The sequence below is a fragment of the Moschus berezovskii genome, chromosome 11 (genome assembly GCF_049115385.1).
Source record: "Moschus berezovskii isolate FMDL1 chromosome 11, NW_MosBer_1.0, whole genome shotgun sequence".
NCBI lineage: Eukaryota > Metazoa > Chordata > Mammalia > Artiodactyla > Moschidae > Moschus > Moschus berezovskii.
This window is the reverse complement of record NC_142470.1, coordinates 6,678,753-6,697,116: the sequence shown is the minus strand read 5'-3', so window position 1 is coordinate 6,697,116 and position 18,364 is coordinate 6,678,753. Positions and strand designations below refer to the sequence as shown.

At 51.7% G+C, this 18,364-nt stretch overlaps 2 protein-coding genes across 3 annotated transcripts; one reads left to right on the top strand and one right to left on the bottom strand.

The window, feature by feature from the left end:
* Positions 1 to 295: 295 nt before the first annotated feature.
* TOR1B (torsin family 1 member B) lies at positions 296 to 7,402 on the top strand. 2 transcript variants are annotated; one of them, XM_055399695.2, is made up of 5 exons: positions 296 to 542; positions 1,177 to 1,442; positions 3,139 to 3,314; positions 4,918 to 5,045; positions 6,179 to 7,402. In XM_055399695.2, exons 1-5 carry the CDS (start codon positions 344 to 346, stop codon positions 6,505 to 6,507), a joined length of 1,098 nt encoding a protein of 365 aa, XP_055255670.1. In that variant the 5' UTR covers positions 296 to 343; the 3' UTR covers positions 6,508 to 7,402. The 2 variants fall into 2 exon arrangements, with proteins under 2 accessions (XP_055255670.1, XP_055255671.2); XM_055399696.2 differs by having other exon boundaries at positions 5,509 to 6,320.
* A 1,970-nt stretch (positions 7,403 to 9,372) lies between these two features.
* On the bottom strand, positions 9,373 to 17,767 carry TOR1A (torsin family 1 member A). Its single transcript, XM_055399697.2, has 5 exons — positions 17,422 to 17,767; positions 16,516 to 16,781; positions 13,453 to 13,628; positions 13,224 to 13,351; positions 9,373 to 10,067 (listed from the first exon to the last, which is right to left on the bottom strand). The coding sequence occupies exons 1-5, from the start codon at positions 17,600 to 17,602 to the stop codon at positions 9,817 to 9,819; spliced, it is 1,002 nt and encodes a 333-aa protein (XP_055255672.1). The 5' UTR covers positions 17,603 to 17,767; the 3' UTR covers positions 9,373 to 9,816.
* Positions 17,768 to 18,364: the final 597 nt, after the last annotated feature.

Sequence of the window (18,364 nt, the reverse complement as noted above, 5' to 3'; positions counted from 1 at the left end):
AAGGGGACGACAGAGGATGAGATGGTTGGATGGCATCACCGACTGGACGGACATGAGTTTGAGTAAACTCTGGGAGTTGGTGATGGACCGGGAGGCCTGGTGTGCTGCAGTCCATGGGGTCGCAGAGTCAGTCACTACTGAGCGACTCGACTGGACCGAGCTGAGGCGATTTTCGTGCCACTCACAAAGATGGCGGCACAGAGCCACGCCCCCTCGCCAACGAAGCCGTTCTATTGGGTGGGAGGACCTGGAGGTCGGAAGTGACGCATGCCGGAAGTCCATCCCGCCGCTCGGCCACCTCAGGCTGCAGCAAAGGCGGTGACGGCAGGCGGCTACGTGGGCTATGCTGCTGGATCCGCGGCCTGGGGGCGCCGCGGCTCTGCGGCTGCTGATGGCGGCCCACGTGGTGGCGGCATTCGAGCCTATCACTGTGGGCATCGCCATCGGGGCCGCGTCGGCGCTCACCGGCTACCTGTCTTACAAGGACCTGTACTGCCGCTTCGCCGAGTGCTGCCGCAGCGAGCGGCCGCTCAACGCGTCGGGTACGGCCAGGCTGCCCTGGAGGGGCTCGCGGGGCGCGGGAGACAGGCCCCCGCGGGCGTCAGCGCCCCGGCACCCCGCGCTCGCCCTTCGATGGGGTAGGAGGGAGGAGAGGTGGGGTTTCGGTCCCGGCTGCAGCCTGGAAGCCGTGTCTTCGGAGAGATCCTCCGGATCGTGGGGGCTGTGCTCAACTTCCTCCCTAAAAGTTTGCATTCCTTGGGAGGACAGCAAGAAAAAACTGAAAAAGCAGCCGCCCTTCTGTGCCGTGTCGACCCTGTAAAGTACCTTTCAGATGTGCAGCGTCCGCCCCGAAAGCCCACATTTGGCCCTCGGTTTTCTTCTGAGCCGGTAGGGGTGGCTGGGGGAATAGCAAAGCAGCCCAGTCGAGAGGGCCAGTCCTTGGACGAGCGAACACATTAAGCTTCCTTCTCCAGTCCGTTTCCTTGGAAGTGGCCCCGTGTGACCGCAGCCCCGTGGTTCTGCCTCAGTGCCAGCCCTGGGGTTTGGCAGAGATCCCATGCTGGACCACTTTGTGAACCTGTGCCTCCCACTTTGGCCAGCTGAGGCGAGCACTGCTCTTCCTGGTGCGTGTTTAATGTGTATTTTTCTCTCTTGTTCTTGGGCTGGCTCCTGCAGCCCTCAAGCAGGACTTGGAGGAGAAGCTATTTGGGCAGCATCTGGCCACAGAGGTGATTCTCAAGGCGCTGACCGGCTTCAAGAACAACAAAAATCCCAAGAAACCACTGACTCTCTCCTTACACGGCTGGGCTGGCACAGGCAAGAATTTTGTCAGCCAAATTGTGGCTGAAAATCTTCACCCCAAAGGCCTGAAGAGCACCTTTGTCCACCTGTTTGTGTCGACCCTGCACTTCCCTCATGAGCAGCACATAAAACTGTATCAGGCAAGGAATTGTTATCCCGTCCTCTGGCTTCTCCGACTGATCTGGGTGACCTGGTCCCTGACTCCAGCCTCCTTTCTTTGCACTGAAGTAGCCCCAGACCCCACTGGTTTAAGGCACAAGTCCCCCACCCTGGTGACCCTTTGCCATTTGCAGTTCTCCTGCAGCTTCTGCATCACCGATTCCAAAATAATACAGTGGGGTGTGGGCGTGCTCAGTCACTAAGTCGTGTCCGACTCTGCCACCCCATGGACTGTCGCCCACCAGGCTCCTCTGTCCGTGGCATTTTCCAGGCAAGAATACTGGAGTGGGTTGCCATTTCCTTCTCCAGGGGATCTTCCCAATCCAGAGATCAAACCCGCATTTCCTGCATTGGCAGGTGGGTTCTTTACCACTGAGCCACCAGGGAAGCTCAATACAGTGGGGTGATGTTCCATTAAAAGATGGAGCCAAGAACAGAAAGGTGACTTGCTCCCTACAGTCTTTGTGACCTTATGACAAATGAGAAACTGGAACCCAAATCTCCTGTCTCCCAGTCTGCAGGGTAGCGGTGCTGTGCAGTGAGTATGCGCAACATCCCCGTCCCAGCCCTTGGTTAAGTGAAACAGACTCAAATGGCTTTATTTAAGGCTCCCTTGGGAATCCCTTGGTGGTCTCATGGTTAGGACTCCATGCTTTCACTGCTGAGGGCACAGGTTCAATCCCTGGTCAGGGAACTAAGATCCCTCAAGCACAGCCAAAAATGAAAAAAACAAATTCCTGCCTATGACGTAGCTTCAGCTCAGCCTCTGCATTTAAGCAGTGAGGACGAGAGAATTTTTTTTCCTCCTTAGTAGCAGTTTTTTCCCTTTGTTCGTCCCGTCCTTCACATTCTTGGCATTGTGGTGTTAACTTGTCCGATAGGGCTCTTGTTTAAATGGACACCCTTGTAAAAGTTAGTGTTCCTACTTAGTGTAAGGTGGGGACCGAAATAAGGACTAGAAACTGAACAAGGAAGTAACTGGGCATTTGCCACATTAACAGTAAGATGGGGAAGACAGCCAAAGAGAGAATGATTGTCTTAGTTTCCAAATTCTTTCGTAAATCCCTAGAAATACAGGCACAAATGCTTGTCGTGAACTGTCATCTAGGCCAGCGTCCTTGCTCACCGCACTGGTAACACCATTGCACGGCACTGCTCTTAGTCTAGTTATTCCTTAGTTTGTCTAGTAAAGTTGAGATTTCCATCCACAGTGAGATGGAAATTACCGGTTGGTTACCAGTGAAACGATAAATATTCACGTATCTTATACTTCTTATACCTTTAAAAGTTGCATTGGGTACTTCATTTGAGTTAGGAAAACACTTACTTGCCTTTTAGCACCCATCTCTCTGCTGGTTTCCATCCCCTCCCCTTTTTTTTCTTAATTTAATTTTATTTTTTTTAAATTTATTTATTTTAATTGGAGGCTAATTACAGTATTGTAGTGGTTTTTGCCATACGTTGACATGAATCAGCCACGTTCCTCCCACTTTGTATAAATGAAGTTTTGGAAAAGTTGCTACCCAGTGAGTGCAGGTTAGGATGTGGTTTTTGTTGTTAAACCCCAGAGAGCTCTGATTTTTCACCTTCCTGAGCGTGAAGGACAGTGTAGCACTTCTCCCCTGGGCACACCCTTTGAGTCCCCGTGTCCCATTTCTTCTTTTATGGTTGGTCCAGGACCAGTTACAGAGGTGGATCCGGGGTAACGTGAGTGCATGTGCGGGCTCCGTGTTCATATTTGACGAGATGGATAAGTTGCACCCAGGAGTCATTGACGCAATCAAGCCGTTCCTAGATTACTACGAGCAGATTGATGGCGTGTCTTACCGGAAGGCCATCTTCATCTTTCTCAGGTCAGTGGGAGGCATTTCTTGAGTGGGGATGTACCGAGCCCTTCATTTTCCCAGGGCTAGAATGAGGTTCCGGGGACAAACATGCCAGCCTGGCAAAAGTAACTTGCAGACTTCTTCCAGGTTGCTGGTGTCAGCATAGCACTGGGCAGGGGCAAGAGGAAACAAATGAAGGAAATTGTTTGATAATAGGCAGTTTTGCTACCTACACATGTCATCTCTGGGGTTTATAAAAACTCGTAGCGTTATACACCATGGTGTTTTTTTTCTCTTCCTGAGAAAACAGATTTTCAGCTCCTGAGGGCAGATGCATCTTTTTTTCCCTTTGTCTAGTAGTACATAGTAAATACTCCTTGATTAAAAATAAACTTTAGAGAAATATGACAAACTGATTCCATCTTAGAAAACTCACAGTGTTTCCTGATAATAAGTGACATCAGTAAGAAGTCATTACAATCCTTTAATACATATAGATTGGTTTATATATTTGACTTTAAGCTGTATAGAAACTGAAAAGGAAAAAAAAAGAGTAAGCTTAGAGCAGGTACATTTCCTGAATAGACAGTCTTTTTCTTAAAATTAATTTTTATTGGAGTCTAGTTGATTTAGTGTTGTGTTGGTTTCTGTGGCAGTTTGTTGTTCTGTTGCTCAGTCATGTCTGACTCTGTGACCTCAAGAACTGCACCATGCCAGGCCTCCCTGTCCTTCACCATCTTCCGGAGTTTGCTCGGACTCATATCCATTGAGTTGGTGATACCATCCAACCATCTCACCCTCTGTTGTCTGCTTCTCCTCCTGCCCTCAATCTTTCCCAGAATCAGGGTCTTTTCCAGTGAGTCAGTTCTTCACATCAGGTGGCCAAAGTATTGGAGTTTCAGCTTCAGAATCAGTCCTTCCAATGAATATTCAGGACTGATTTCCTTTAGGATGGACTGGTTGGATCTCCTTGCAGTCCAGGGGACTCTCAAGAGTCTCCTCCAACGCCACAGTTAAAAAGCATCAATTCTTTGGCGCTCAGCTTTCTTTATGGTCCAATTCTCACATCCATACATGACTACTGGAAAAACCATAGTTTTGACTAGACAGACCTTTGTTGGCTAAGTAATGTCTCTGCTTTTTAATATGCTGTCTAGGTTGGTCATAGCTTTTCTTCCAAGGAGCAAGCGTCTTTTAATTTCATGGCTGCAGTCACCATCTGCAGTGTTTTTGGAGCCCAAGAAAATAAAGTCTGTCACTGTTTCCATTATTTCCCCATCTGTTTGCCATGAAGTGATGGGATCACATGGCATGATCTTGGTTTTTTGAATGTCTTAAGCCAGCTTTTTCACTCTCCTCTTTCACTTTCATCAAGAGGCTCTTTAGTTCCTCTTTGCTTTCTGTCATAAGGGTGGCGTCATCTGCATGTCTGAGGTTATAGCAAAGTGTTATCTACATATGTACACTCTGTTTTAGATATTTGTACCCATCTGGGTCGCCACAGAGCATTGAGTAGAGCTCCCTGTGCTGTACCGTAGGTTCTCACTGGTTATTGTTCATATATAGCAGTGTGCATATGTCATAGAGAAGTCAGTGTGTGATTTTAATCTGGTTTCTTTGGCAAACTCAGCAACGCAGGCGGGGACCTCATAACTAAGACGGCCCTTGACTTCTGGCGGGCCGGGAGAAAGAGAGAGGACATCCAGCTGAAGGACCTGGAGGCGGTGCTGTCTGTCGGAGTCTTCAATAACAAACATAGTGAGTCTCCCTGAGTGGGTGCCCTCCGCCCTGCCCACAGCATCACCATTCTCTCTCTCTTTTTTCTTTTGACCCTGCGGCTTGTGGGGTCTTAGTTCCCCAACCAGGGATCGAACCCGTACCCTCTGCAGTGGAAGCTCAGGTCCTAACCACCAGACCGCCAGGGAAGTCCCAACCATCTCTCTCTTTAAGCCTTTCATAAAACCACAGAATCTGCTCTCCCCTGTAGCCTCGCTGAAGTAGGGACTTTTTTTTTTTTTTGGAGGGTATGCTATTCTGGAAGCCAGTTAGAGGGGGTAGCCAACCAGCCCTTACATCAGGCTTGACCAAAAGCGAATCTTGAGGGCTGCAGACGTGGGGAATGTGCTGGGGTGGGGATCAGGACAGGCCCTGTAGGAGCCGCACGCTGGCGGGGTGACAAAGCCAGCAGGGGCAGGAAACTCAGCTGTGCCCCGTCTCCCAGGTGGCCTGTGGCACAGCGGCCTGATAGACCGGAACCTCATCGACTACTTCGTCCCCTTCCTGCCCCTGGAGTACAGACACGTGAAGATGTGCGTGCGGGCGGAGATGAAGGCCCGCGGTTCCGCCATCAACGAGGACGTTGTCGCCCAAGTGGCAGAGGAGATGACGTTCTTCCCGAAGGACGAGAAAATCTACTCAGACAAGGGCTGCAAGACCGTGCAGTCACGCCTGGATTTCTACTGAGCCCTCGTGCAGGCGGGCTGGGATGCGACCGGACGCCCAGCAGACCTGGGGCCCGGCCCCAACAAGCACTTTGAAGACCTCTTCGGGGTTTGCACATTTGCACCTGTGGTCTCGCGGGATCCAGAAGGTTCTAAGGGTTGATTTGTGAAATGACGCTCTGCTGTCAGGTGAACTTGTGTTGCAACAGGATGGCAACGCAGCTGTTCATCACAGTTGGAGATGAACTTTTGAAACCCGCCCCCCCCCCCCAACGTACTTAACTGACCTTGACAGAAGTGCCTTGAAAACAGAGGCCGAGGACTCTTTCTGACCCGAGGGGACCCACACCACAGAAGCTGAACTGAAGTTCAAGGGCTAATGCAAGCCAGGGAGCATTGGTTTTCACCTGCCAGAAACACCCTTCAGCTCTAGTTCTTTTTCTTTTACAGAACACGTTCACCAAGGTGAAGTATTTTCAGGTAACATTGATGGCACCTTCCAGCACAGATGGTCCAGTGGGAGAACCCAGGTCCGAAGGCCGAGCACACTGCTGAGTGAACCGTCTGCTTGTGCCATGGGGGCTCCATGCCAGGCCCCTGCAGCCCCGCAGAATGGGCAGGACCTGTCCTTCTATCCGTGGTTTTGCTGCTGTTTACAACCTTCATCATGGGATTCCATCTCCAACTCTCACTTGGTGTTGACCACAGCCCTCCTGGTACTACTCCTCCTCCTGAATTTCAGCCATGGCCCTGGATCCCACCAGCCAGCTCATCTCTAGAGATGGATCAGAATGCAGCCATTGGCTTTGAGTTTGAGTCCTTGGTTCCCACGGTGGAATGTTTGTCTGTTACAGTTTACATGTGGGTCAGCTTTTCACTTGACTCCACAGAACCATTTGAAATCCTCAGAACCCCATCTTTCTCCACAGATGACATGTGCCAACTGAATGGTAAGCTTGCAGGTTCTGCATCGCCAAAGAGAAAGTATTGTACACTAGAAATGCTTGAGTTTTACAAGGATATGGTTATTTTTAATAATGTTTTTACTTGGGAATCTTAAATAATAGAGAAACAAAACGTTTCTTATTTTAAAACATGGGAAGGGATAATTGCCTGTTTCTTTATCAGATGCTCCTAAAACAGATGGTTGTGGCTGGTCCTGGGTGTCATCTAGGAATGATGTCCTTTATGGTGGTGCCAGGCTGCACTGCCCTGGCCTTGGGGAAATAAGACTTTGATTCCAGCCAGTGTGACTCGCTTCCTCTTGTGGTTGCAGTGCAACTGAAGACACGTAATGAGAACATGCAGCTTTTTTATTTATATAAGATGTGGCAGAATGAACGTTCCCACGGCATGGCAGTGCCTTATAGAGGGTCACACTTAGTCTTTAAAAAATGTCAAGGTGAGGCTTGAAACTTTTAGTACGTGTCCTCAAGTTGGATCTAAGTTAAATTTCTTCTATAACCTTTTGGGTGTCTGGTCAGGAGGAGATAAGATTGCTTGTTTACAATGATGTAATAAACTCAAGACGTGTTGGCTACCTTTGGACTGCTGTTACTGACTTGTAACTTGAAAAGGCCACGGATGCCCACGGCCCAGCCTCCTCACCCCGAGTAAGACACAGATGAGCTTGGACTGACCTACTGAATGTCAAATAATAAAGCTTAAATTTTATCAAGAGATGCCACTTGCAGATTTTTTTCCTGGTTTATTGGGAGCTCTGAAAAGTTTGAGCTGAGAAGAAAAGCTCTTTAATAACGGGTGAATTAGGCTTACTGGACACGCTGGTGGGCTGTCTTCACGTCATACAGAATCAACGTTTACCTTAAAGACTGTTCAGTACAAAGTTAAGTTGGATTAGATGATGAGTCACACCCCAGCTAATTTTTGTGGATATAAGTACCATCAGAAAGAGCTGGTCTTCATTTTTTGGCTGCACTCCACGGTATGTGGCACCTTAGTTCCCCCACCGAGGGCCAGAGCCACACCCCCTGCACTGGAATGCAGTCTTAATCACTGGATCACTGGGGAAGTCACAATCTGGTTTTCTAACAGATATGTTCTAAAATTAATGCAGGCAGGAAAGTGAGGCACTAAAATGTGATACATGGCTGCCATTCTGGACCTAAAGTGTGGCCAAACTCAGACTAGGAAACCTGCTTGCCTGGTCTTCCCGGCCAGAACCTGGAAATAACAAAATCCTTGTTACATTAACCAGATCTCAGCTTAATCCCTCAACCTGGGCTCTTCTGTGATGATTTGTTCACACCGGCTCTTCCCAGGACTGAGGATGGAGCCCTTTCTAGAAAGTCGAGACCCTCTTCACCATCAGGTCACCCACTCCCCGTTTCCAGGTTGGAAGTGCTCATCCCTTGAGCCTGCCCTTTCTCCATCTGGGTCCTAGGCCACTGCTGCTTCCACTTCACCCCACGCAGCCTCATCTGGAAGACTGAACTTTCCAGGCAAGTCAGGGGACCCCAGTGTCCCCTAATAGAGACTCCCAGGAGCTGCCGTCTTCAGATGAATGGATAGCCCCAATCCGTGGCTCCTGGGGACATGACAGCAGGCCAGCTTCAGGGCAACATCAAGAACTTTCCAGTGCTTAGGGCTGCCTTAGGGGGCCTGGGTGGCCTTAGTTTCTGTACTGGGAGCGTAGCCCTGAGGCAGGGGGTCCCCCTGTCTTCTGTGCCTGCTGAAGACCACCCCTGTGAGCACTTGCAGACACTCACACCCACAGGAGCCCTTGTAGGCACGTGTGTTGCACAATACAAGGTATTTAGGTGCCTACACTGCTCTGTGCTCCTGCCTGGCTTCTCAGTGGGGGCTAGGTCTCCAGACTTGAATGAACTTCACAGCTGGGAGTTGGGAGTTCCATGAATCCGAGACATCGTGACACCCCAGAGCACTGAGCAGAGCTGGAGCTACCCGGATCCTCAGCTGTGTCACACTCCCCATTTCAGCCTGGGATGCACTGTTAGGTCTCAATTCACAGCTCAAGCACAGAAGGTAGGGCCTCAAGGTGTTTTTTTTTTCACTTAAATGTATTCACGAATCACACCATTTTATTGTTAAGTGGCAGCGTTTGCATTTAACAAATAGAAACACTGCTCAGCATCATGGTGGCAGCTAAGCTTTCCTAGAGGTTTGGGGAGTTCTGATTAAACATGATGAAAATGAGCAAAAAAATATGAACTGTGTTTTGCAAAAATTTGGCAAAACCTGCCACTGAGTGCATGACTCATTCAGGAGGGAAAACGGGGCCTTTGCAAAGCTGACTGACAGGCAAGCGACAGGCTTGCAGACGCTTCTTTCCAGGAAATTCTGTTTCTGACAAACTGTTCACAGTGCTACTAAGATCATTCACAGCGTTACAGTTCAGTATTACTGTGGTGAACATTCCTGGGAAGAATACTTGGGCCTTATCTGTGACGGGCCTGAGTGTGTCTGTCTTCTATCTAAAGGCTCATCGCCCTTGCGATGGTCATCCCATGACAGGTCCGCTCGCTGCTCCAGCCTCGGTCCCCAGTCACGCCATCCTACAGAGGACAGACTGAGGGCGGCAGGCTTGGGCATTTATGCAGTAGTGACATCACGGCGTACGTTGTAATGACAGGAAATTAGTAAAACACACACAAGTCAACAACTTAAGAGTCTGAAACGTTTCTCATAATGTTAAAAACCATTTTAAATAAAAATTGTCACATTTTTCAATAAAACTGATTCATCCTTCCTTGAAACAGAAACACTTGAAATTAAAACATGATTTTTTTAAAAAAAAAATCATGAGCCCTGGCTTGGCTGGGCTGGGAGCTGACTCTGTCCCTCCTCTGCAGGCCCCGGGGGCTGTTCCCCATCTGTATCCGTCACTGACAGCCTGAAGGTTCTGCTGGATGAAAAAATAATGCCCGGGGAAGTGTCTGTGCTGTCACACAGGAAGAATTCATTTCACTCCTCTCCCAGGACTGGGGCGGGGACGCGGGGTGGCCACACTGGCGCCGTAGCGGGGACGCGGGGGTGGCCGCGCTGGCGCCATTTCACTCCTCTCCCAGGACTGGAGCGGGGACGCAGGGGTGGCCGCACCGGCGCCATCAGTCATCATAGTAGTAATCTAACTTGGTGAACACGGTTTTGCAGCCTTTGTCGGAGAAAACTCTCTCCTCTTTGGGGAAAAATGTCATCTCCTCGGCCACCCTGCTCACAATGTCCTCGTCCACCTCGTAACCTCGGGACTGCATTTCGACTCTGATGCACATCTTCAGGTGTTTATATTCCAGCGGGAGAAAGGGAACGAAATAATCAATGAGGTTTCGGTCAATTAAGCTGCTGTGCCAGAAGCCACCTGGGAAAAAGAAATAGGTGCTGTTCAGCCACTGTCGGTCTGCCTATCTGCCCGTCCACATGCATCGGCGGGGTGTCGACCACGAGGTGGAGCCCTGCGCCTGCCCTCGGGAGGACTGGTCTAAGGAGCAGGCAGACTAACGGGGAGCTCACCCAGCTCCTCAGCAGGGGTGACGCACCTAGGATGACAGCTGATGACAAGGTGATGCCATGGCGGGCAGGGAGGCCTCTCGAGACGCGAGCTCAAGACCTCAAGTGGGAAGGAGTCTCACCGGCTGTCCCAGGACAGACAGGCCATGCAGGCAAGGGGCCAAAGACTCACAGGCTGGCAGGTTCACAGAACCGGGAAGGGGAGAGGAGTTCCCGGGGAAAGACCAGCCTCTTGGAAATTTGCGACTGGCTGGGGTTCCCATGGCTGGATCAGTGACAGGGTGGACGATCACTGCTGCCGCCACCGTGTCCAAACCCTCCAGAGCGCGTGCTTTCCCAGGTGAGGCCTGAGCCCCCTGAGATCGCGGGCCCTCCCACTCCCTCCTCTGAGGGGAGCCACACCCGCTGGGCCACAGCTGGAGGTCCTTCAGAACTGTCTCCCCTTGGCCTTCCCGCTTCCGTCCTCTGCCTTAATCCCGGTCTGGCTCTGCCGCCCTTCCCACCTGGGTTTTTCCCTGCGCTACCCAGTGCTTCTGGGACAGCACCCGGAGGTCCTACAGGTCACCTCGTTCTGAGGACACCGTGCCCGCAGACTGCGGCAGGCCCCACAGACAGCCCCCAGCCCCCGAGCGGAAGTTCCGCTGCCCCGTGCTGCTGAGGTGCTGATGATGCCCCTCCTTGGGTTCAGTTTCTTTGTAAGTGGAGCTCATGGAACTCAGAGAAATCTTTTATGACTAGATTACTGGTTTATTATAAAAGGATATGACTCAGGAACAGCCAGCTGGAGGAGATGCACGGGGCAAGGGATGTGGGAAGGGGCGTGGAGCTCCCATGAACTCTGAGCCCATCACTCTCCCCAAATCTCTGCGTCTTCACCAACCCGGAGCTCTCCAAACTCTGTCCTTTAGGGTTCTTACGGAAAATTCTCTACAGAGGCATGACTGATTAAATCACTGCCCACTGGCGGGTGAGTCAACCTGCAGCTGCCCGTCCCCTTCCCTCCCCAGAGGCCTGAAACGGCTGAAGACTGAAAGCTCTAACCCTCCAATCCAGGACGGTTCCCCTGGAAAGCGCCCCCACCTTAAGTATTCTCCAGAAGTCACCTCACTTAACACAGACCCCGGGTGGCTGAAAGGGGCTTGTCAGGAACATCAAGACACGGTTATGGCTTTTATCACTTGGAAACTCCAAGGGCTTTAGGAGCGCTGGGCCAGAAAATGCTGACGAAGTTCAGAGGCACGTTTCTTACTGTCAGTCACGTCATCACAACTGGGGTTTATTCTTTTCCTGCCCAACAGGGCTTTGCACACAGCCGGGGCTCAGTAAACACCTGACTGCCTGGATTGGGTGGAGTCTGTGGCCATGGGAAAGAACCAACTAAGGGCTGAGCGGTAGGCCGGCAGCAAGTGGGACAGCCCTGGCCGGTCTCCTGAAGGCCTGCTGGACTTGCCTGAGGCTGGGATGGAGCACAGCCAGGCAGACGCTGACCTGCCTCCCGGGGTTCACAATGGAGGAGCCGCCCAGTCAGCCAGTAAACAGACGATTCCAGGTAACGCCAGGGGCTGCGAATGCTGAGTTGGGGCCATCAAGCAAGGAGGGCGGAAGGCTAATCAGCCAGGGAGTCAGGACCCCCAAACACAGAGACTCCTGAAGAGTGCTCAGCTGGAGCAAATGACTTTACAGAACACTGACCGACCACTCCCTGGTCTGTGCTCAGCCTGACCGCCACTCCCCCCATGCTCCCACCCAAGTGCACTGCGACTTCAGCCGCCTGCTCCACACCTCTGCTCCCACGCCTCCAACGTGTCATTTCCCCCGCTCCCTGCAAACCTGCTCCTCCTGGAGGCCGTCCCCTGAACGAACGGGGCGGAGCAGGGGGCCTTGCCAAGTGCTCAGACCAGATCCTCAATTCGTTTCTTATTCCCACACACAGTCCTTTAGGCAATCGCATTGTTTCTGCCTTCAAAACACATGCCAGGCCGATCGTGACCTACCACCCCCACTGCTGCCACGCCTGGCCAAGCCACCAGCTCTTCCCCAGGTTTTTGCAGCCACTCCTCGCTGGCCTTCCCCCTGTCCCCACTGCCGCCTTCAGTCTGTTCTCCACCTGGCAGCCAGGCAGTCCTGTTAAAACTAGGCCTGAACAGGGCAGTCGGCTCAAAACCCTCCAAGGTCTCCCTTTTCCACTTGCAGCCGAGCCCTGCTGTGGGTCCCCAGGCCTTCCATGATCTGCAGCCCACCCCAAGCTCCAGCTCTTATCTGGCCTCCTACTCTTCTCCTATGTTCCTCTTTGTCCAGGCACACTCCCACCTCAGGGGCCTCGCGTGTGCTGCTCCCTCTGGTGCAATGCTTTTCTCTCTTATTTCGCATGGCTCCCTCACTCCTCAGGTCAGCTCAGATGTCACCCTCACGTGAGCCTTCCCTCACCACTCTATTTAAAAACTGCAGCCCTTCCTTGTCGGGCTGTTCCTCCGGGGCACAGACCCTCACAGTTCCACAACAAGGCAAGAAAGCAAGGGACCTGACGGCTCATCTCCATCAAAGCCTTCCCAGCAGCCTTCCTGGGAATGTTCCTTCCTGGGGAATCTAAGCAAATGTTCCACCATTTGCTTAGATTTAGCTGAAGGAAACAGGAAAAAAATATTCAAGATCTTGAGGATCAAAAAAGTTCCTCTTTCTTGAGTGAGAGTAAAAGTCACCTGGAGTTTGTTTACACAGATTCCCTCAAATATTCAGACCTCGGCAGGCCTGGGGAAAGAGACTGAGAATCGGTCCCAGGTGATGGGGAGGCTGTCAGTCTAAAACAGGGACGCAGAATCATCAGTGGGGCCAGGGGAGGGGTTTGGTGTTGGGAGCAGATAACCCCATTTACTGTGCTTTCTTTTCTTTCACTGCGCTGCACTGCATGTGGAATCTTACTTCCCTGACCAGGGTTCGAACCCACGGCCCCTGCATTGCAAGTACGGAGTCTTAACCACCGGACCGCCAGAGCAGTGCCCCCACTTACTGTTCTTGTTATTGAAGGCCGACACAGACAAGGCGTGCTCCATGTCTTTGAGCTTGATTTCTTCCCTCTGCTTTCCACTTCTCCAGAAATCTAAAGCCACGTCTGTGATCCTTTCTGCTCCAGCATTGCTGCGGGACAATTCCAGTGAATAAGGACTGGGGTGTTTCTCCCCAAAGCCCCCAGGGCTGGGGCTCAGAGCTCTTCAACCACGTCCCGGCCCCGATTTTACCTGAGAAATATGAAGATGGCTTTCTGATAGGAGACCCCATCCAGGTTGTCGTAATAGTCTAGGTAAGGCTTGATGGCGTCTATGAGGCCAGCATGCATCTTGTCCATTTCATCAAATATGAAGATGGACCTTGCACAGGCACTCACGTTGCCGCGAATCCATGACTGTAACTGATCCTGAGTGACAAGGGGGAAGCCAACAGAGATTCTCAGAAGTACGCCTGACCCAGCCGGGGAGGGTTAACACTGTTAACACTACACCTGGGGTCTCCAAAGGCCGCATTTACAAGAGCTTCCTGTGTGCTTCCCACTGTGTGGAGAGGTTCACACGAGCTCTCCTGCTCCTCACCACAACCCCACAGAGTGGGCGTCATCATGCCCATTTTACAGATGAGAAGACCAAGGCACAAAGAGCATAATCAACTGAGATCCCAAAGTTTCCCCAATGTTACAAAATTGGGCTGTAACAGAGTGAAGATCTGAACCCCACCCTGCCTGATTCCCAGGCCCCACACCGTGATTATAATTCCTGTCCTGTGACATGTCACAAGGATGCTACATTGCTAGTCCTCTGTCGTCAAAATGAACATGTTAAAACATATCCTGTGGACACCAGCCTTCTTGGGAGAATGCAGAGACCGAGTAACCTCTTCCCTGATTAAGTCCTTGGAAAAGCCTGGAGAAGGGCTCTAACGTTTCGAGAGGGGTAAGGAGACCTCAAGAGCACACGTGCTCGAGGATGAGTGTGGGGAGGCAACGTTCCTGAGTTTCTGAAACAGTGTCTGGAGACTGCTGGAACAAATCTGCTTCAATGGAACATTCCCTCCGAACATTATGTAGGTCCTTCTTACATTAAGCAATCAAGATGAGGTGGAGAGAGGACCCTTTTCATCAGAAATTTGAGCTATGGTTTTTCAGTGCTTCCCTAGATGCTTCCCCCTGCGATAAGGAAAGGGCTTCCCAGGTGCCTCAGTAGGTAAAGAATCCGCCTGCAATGCAGGAGACACAGGAGACCTGGGTTTGATCTCTGGGTCAGGAAAATCCCCTGGAGGAGGACATGGCAATCCACTCCAATATTCTTGCGTAAAGAATTCCATGGACAAAGGAGCCTAGCAGACTACAGTCCATGGGGTTGCAAAGAGTCAGACACAAGCAACTGAGCACACACACAAGATAAGAAGAAAGAGTTAGATATTAGTTTCGGACGAAAATTCCGGAAGTTACGATATAGGTCTTGACTTCTTATGATCTGGAGTTTTGCTTGGCTACTCAGACCATGGGGACAGTGTTCCACGGGTGCCTATTCACCAAAGCAGCAAGTTTGCTCTGTGCAGTCACTTCAGTAGTGTCTGATTCTTGTGACCCCATGAACTGTAATCGATCAGCTCCCCTCTTCCTGGGATTCTCCAGGCAAGAATACTGGAGTGGGTTGCCATGCCCTCCTCCAGGGGATCTTCCCAACCCAGGGATCGAACCCGTGTCTCTTACATCTCCTGCGTTGGCAGGTGGGTTCTGTACCACTAGCACCACCGGGGAAGCCCAACTCTGCTCTGTAGATACGATCAACTCACCTCTATTTACAGAACAAGAACCTCAGGAGAGCTGGAGTGACTTGAACAAGGCCACAAAGTGAGTCACTGCTTAAATGAGAATCCCTCAGGTCTGGCGGGCTCTAGCAGCCAAGGCCTTCCTTTCTGTTCCTCCCTCTTACAGACAAGAGAATGCACGTGGAGCACTCACCACAGGCAAGACCCTGTTCGAAGCACGGTTCACCCGTTTCATTGTGATCTTCCAAAACCCATCAGAGCAGTTAACTACTGCATTTCCTGTTTCACAGACCAGGAAACTGAGGTACAGGGAGGCTGTGTAACTTGCTCAGTCACACAGCCATTAAACAGTGAAGATCGAGCGCTAACTAGGAAGAGCAACTCGTCCCTATTTGCCTGGAACTTTCCCAGTTGTAGCAGCGAAAGCCTCACATCCTAGGAACGCCTGGGCAGTCAGTGACCCTGAAGCTCATCCAAGCTAAAGGGAAAATGTGTTCACACGGGTGAGACAGAAGAAAAAGGCAATAGTTACCAATGATTTGAACGCTCATGTGCCGAGCATCATGTTACATACTTGACAGGTTTAAGAGCTCAAGAAATTCTCAGACTTCCCTGGTGATACAGTGGTTAAGACTCCCAGCTTCCACTGCAGCGGGGAGCACACGGATTCAAACCCTGGTCAGGGAACAAAGACCCAACATGCTATGTGGCATGGTCAAAATTAAAAAAAAAAAAAATTCTCAGAACTGCCATTTGACAGATGAAGGACCCGAGTCTCAGAGAGGTCAGGTGACTCTCCTAACATTAAACAGCTGATAAGTGGGAGCCTGGGGCTCAAATTCAGGTGTGTCTTCCCCGGAAGCCAGGTTGTTAAAATCAGTGAGTTCAAGTATAAAAGCAAACTCAGGCCTCCTTAGAAATGTTTCCCCTTTTATAAAACATGTTAGATTTGAAAAGCTTTAAGGTGTTCATTGGAAGGACTGAGCTAAAGCTGAAACTCCAATACTCTGGCCACCGCATGCGATGAGTTGACTCACTGGAAAAGAGTCTGATGCTGGGAGGGATTGGGGGTGGGAGGAGACAGGGACGACAGAGAACGAGATGGCTGGATGGCATCACCGACTCGATGGACATGAGTTTGAGTGAACTCTGGGAGTTGGTGATGGACAGGGAGGTCTGGAGTGCTGTGATTCATGGGGTCGCAAAGAGTCGGACACAACTGAGCAACTGAACTGAACTGAACTGAAACTAGATTTGATTACGTCCATCTCTAAAATCCTACCACACCACTTACTGAGTACCACACGCAGCCTGTTTTCAGAAACCAGCTTTGATGGTGTCATTGCTTCTATCATCTCCAACCCTCTGTAATTTCCACACTTTTTAAAGGGAAATGGCCAAGTGTGGCTGTTTTCAGGGCTCACTCCTTTCAACACAGAACATCCAAATCCCATCCCCCAACAAAGAAACCCCAAAGCCAGCATCATCCGGGAAGCATTCCAAAATTCGGCGCTTGCCTTATACAGGGTGATGTTGGAGATGTGTGGGAAGTGCAGCGTAGCCACAAACAGGTGGACGTAGTCACTGTTCAGACCACCTTCGTAGATATTCTCCGCGATGATCTTGCTGACAAAATTTTTGCCAGTGCCTGTCCATCCGTGCAGGGAGAGGGTGAGAGGTTTCTTGGGCTTCGGGTTGCTGATGAAGCCAGACACAGCATTTAAGATGACTTTCTTTGCAAGATGTTGTCCAAAGAGCTTGCTGTCGAGATCCTTCTGCAGCGCTGCGAAAAGAAACAAAGCCAGTCAGGCGGGGAGTAGGGGGACACACCTGGCAAAACACAGCCCAGTTTATAGGCTCAGGTAAAGCCAGCAAAGCTCGCTAAGGTCTTCCAAGCATTTACTGGGACGCAGACGTAGATAGGCAGGTGACCCAGGTGACCTGTGAGTCCAGGAGGCCCTCCCTCTGCAAGTCCCGCCCACTCTTTCGGATGAGACCCCTGGCCCCAGTGCCTCCGCCAGCAGCGCGAGCCCCTCACCCCGGCCCTGTCCCTCCCCACCCAAAGGCCGGCAGGAAAAAAGGGGCAGCGTAATTCGGCTCCGCTGCTCCGCGTCGGGAGAGCCCCCCCAGCTTTCCCATCTCCGGCGAGCAACGAGCAAGAAACTCTCTGGAGGAAGTTTCCGATCGTCCACCCGCCCGCTTTCTGGGCAAAGGTGCAGCTGGCATCCGCAGGTTTCAGACCAAAGTCCGGTCGGCCTGAGGTCATGGCCCAGGAGCCAGGCCCCGTGCCGCACGCCGGGTCCGGGTCCCGGCCCCGCCGCCACCCCCGGCTGGGCATTGCCCGGGCTTCCGGGCCTCCTGGCCGCTACCCCCCTCCTCTGACCCCTTTCCCAGCTCTCGCACCAGCCCCCGGCCCCTCCTACCTTCCCGGCTGAGGCTCCGCTTCGGGTTGCAGCACTCGGCGAACAGGCAGTACAGGCGCGGGTAGGAGATGTAGCCGGTGAGGACGCCGGCCAGGGCCAAACCCAGGCTGATGGGCTCCACCGCCCGCACCGCCAACGGCGCCAGCAGCAGCAGGCCCAGCGCGGCCCGCCCCAGCTTCATGCCGGGACCCGCGCCGCCCCGCGCGTTCTCGCGCCTACCGCCGACCGGCGCCGCCACCAGACCGCGCTTCCGGTTCCTCCTGCCGGCGCCGCCATTCTTCAAAGGGGCGGATCGCCTCCGACGCCGGCGGCCGCCATCTTTGTGAAGGGCAAAGCCCTTTCCTGCTTTGGGCACTAGGGTAGTTGGAGGGGCAAAATTTTTTTTTTTTCTCTCTTTTAGTAAAACTTGCTTTTGGGGAACAGTTTTACATGGGCTTCCCTGGTGGCTCAGACGGTCTGCCTGCAATGCGGGATACCCGGGTTCGATCCCTGGGTCGGGAAGATCCCCTGGAGCAGAAAATGGCAATTCACTCCAGTACTCTTGCCTGGAGAATCCCATGGACGGAGGAGTCTGGTAGGCTTATGTCCATGGGGTCGCAAAGAGTCGGACACGACTGAGCGACTGTACTTACGTTTATAGAAAAGTTGAGAGGACAGGACAGAGAGGTTCCATATTACCACACCCTCGCACGCAGTTTCCTCTATTATTTCCAGCTTACATTAGTAGGTTCTGTTATTGGTGTCGTTAGTTATGTTACATTTGTTAAAATTAATGAGCCCATGTTGATATATTGTAACTAAACTTTTTTATTTCCTTGTTGTTCAGCCGTTCAGTCGCTTTTTTTTGCGACCCCATGGGCTGTAGCCTGAGCCAGGCTCCTCCGTCCATGGGATTTCCCAGGCAAGAATACTGGAGTAGGTTGCCATTTCCATCTCCAGGGGA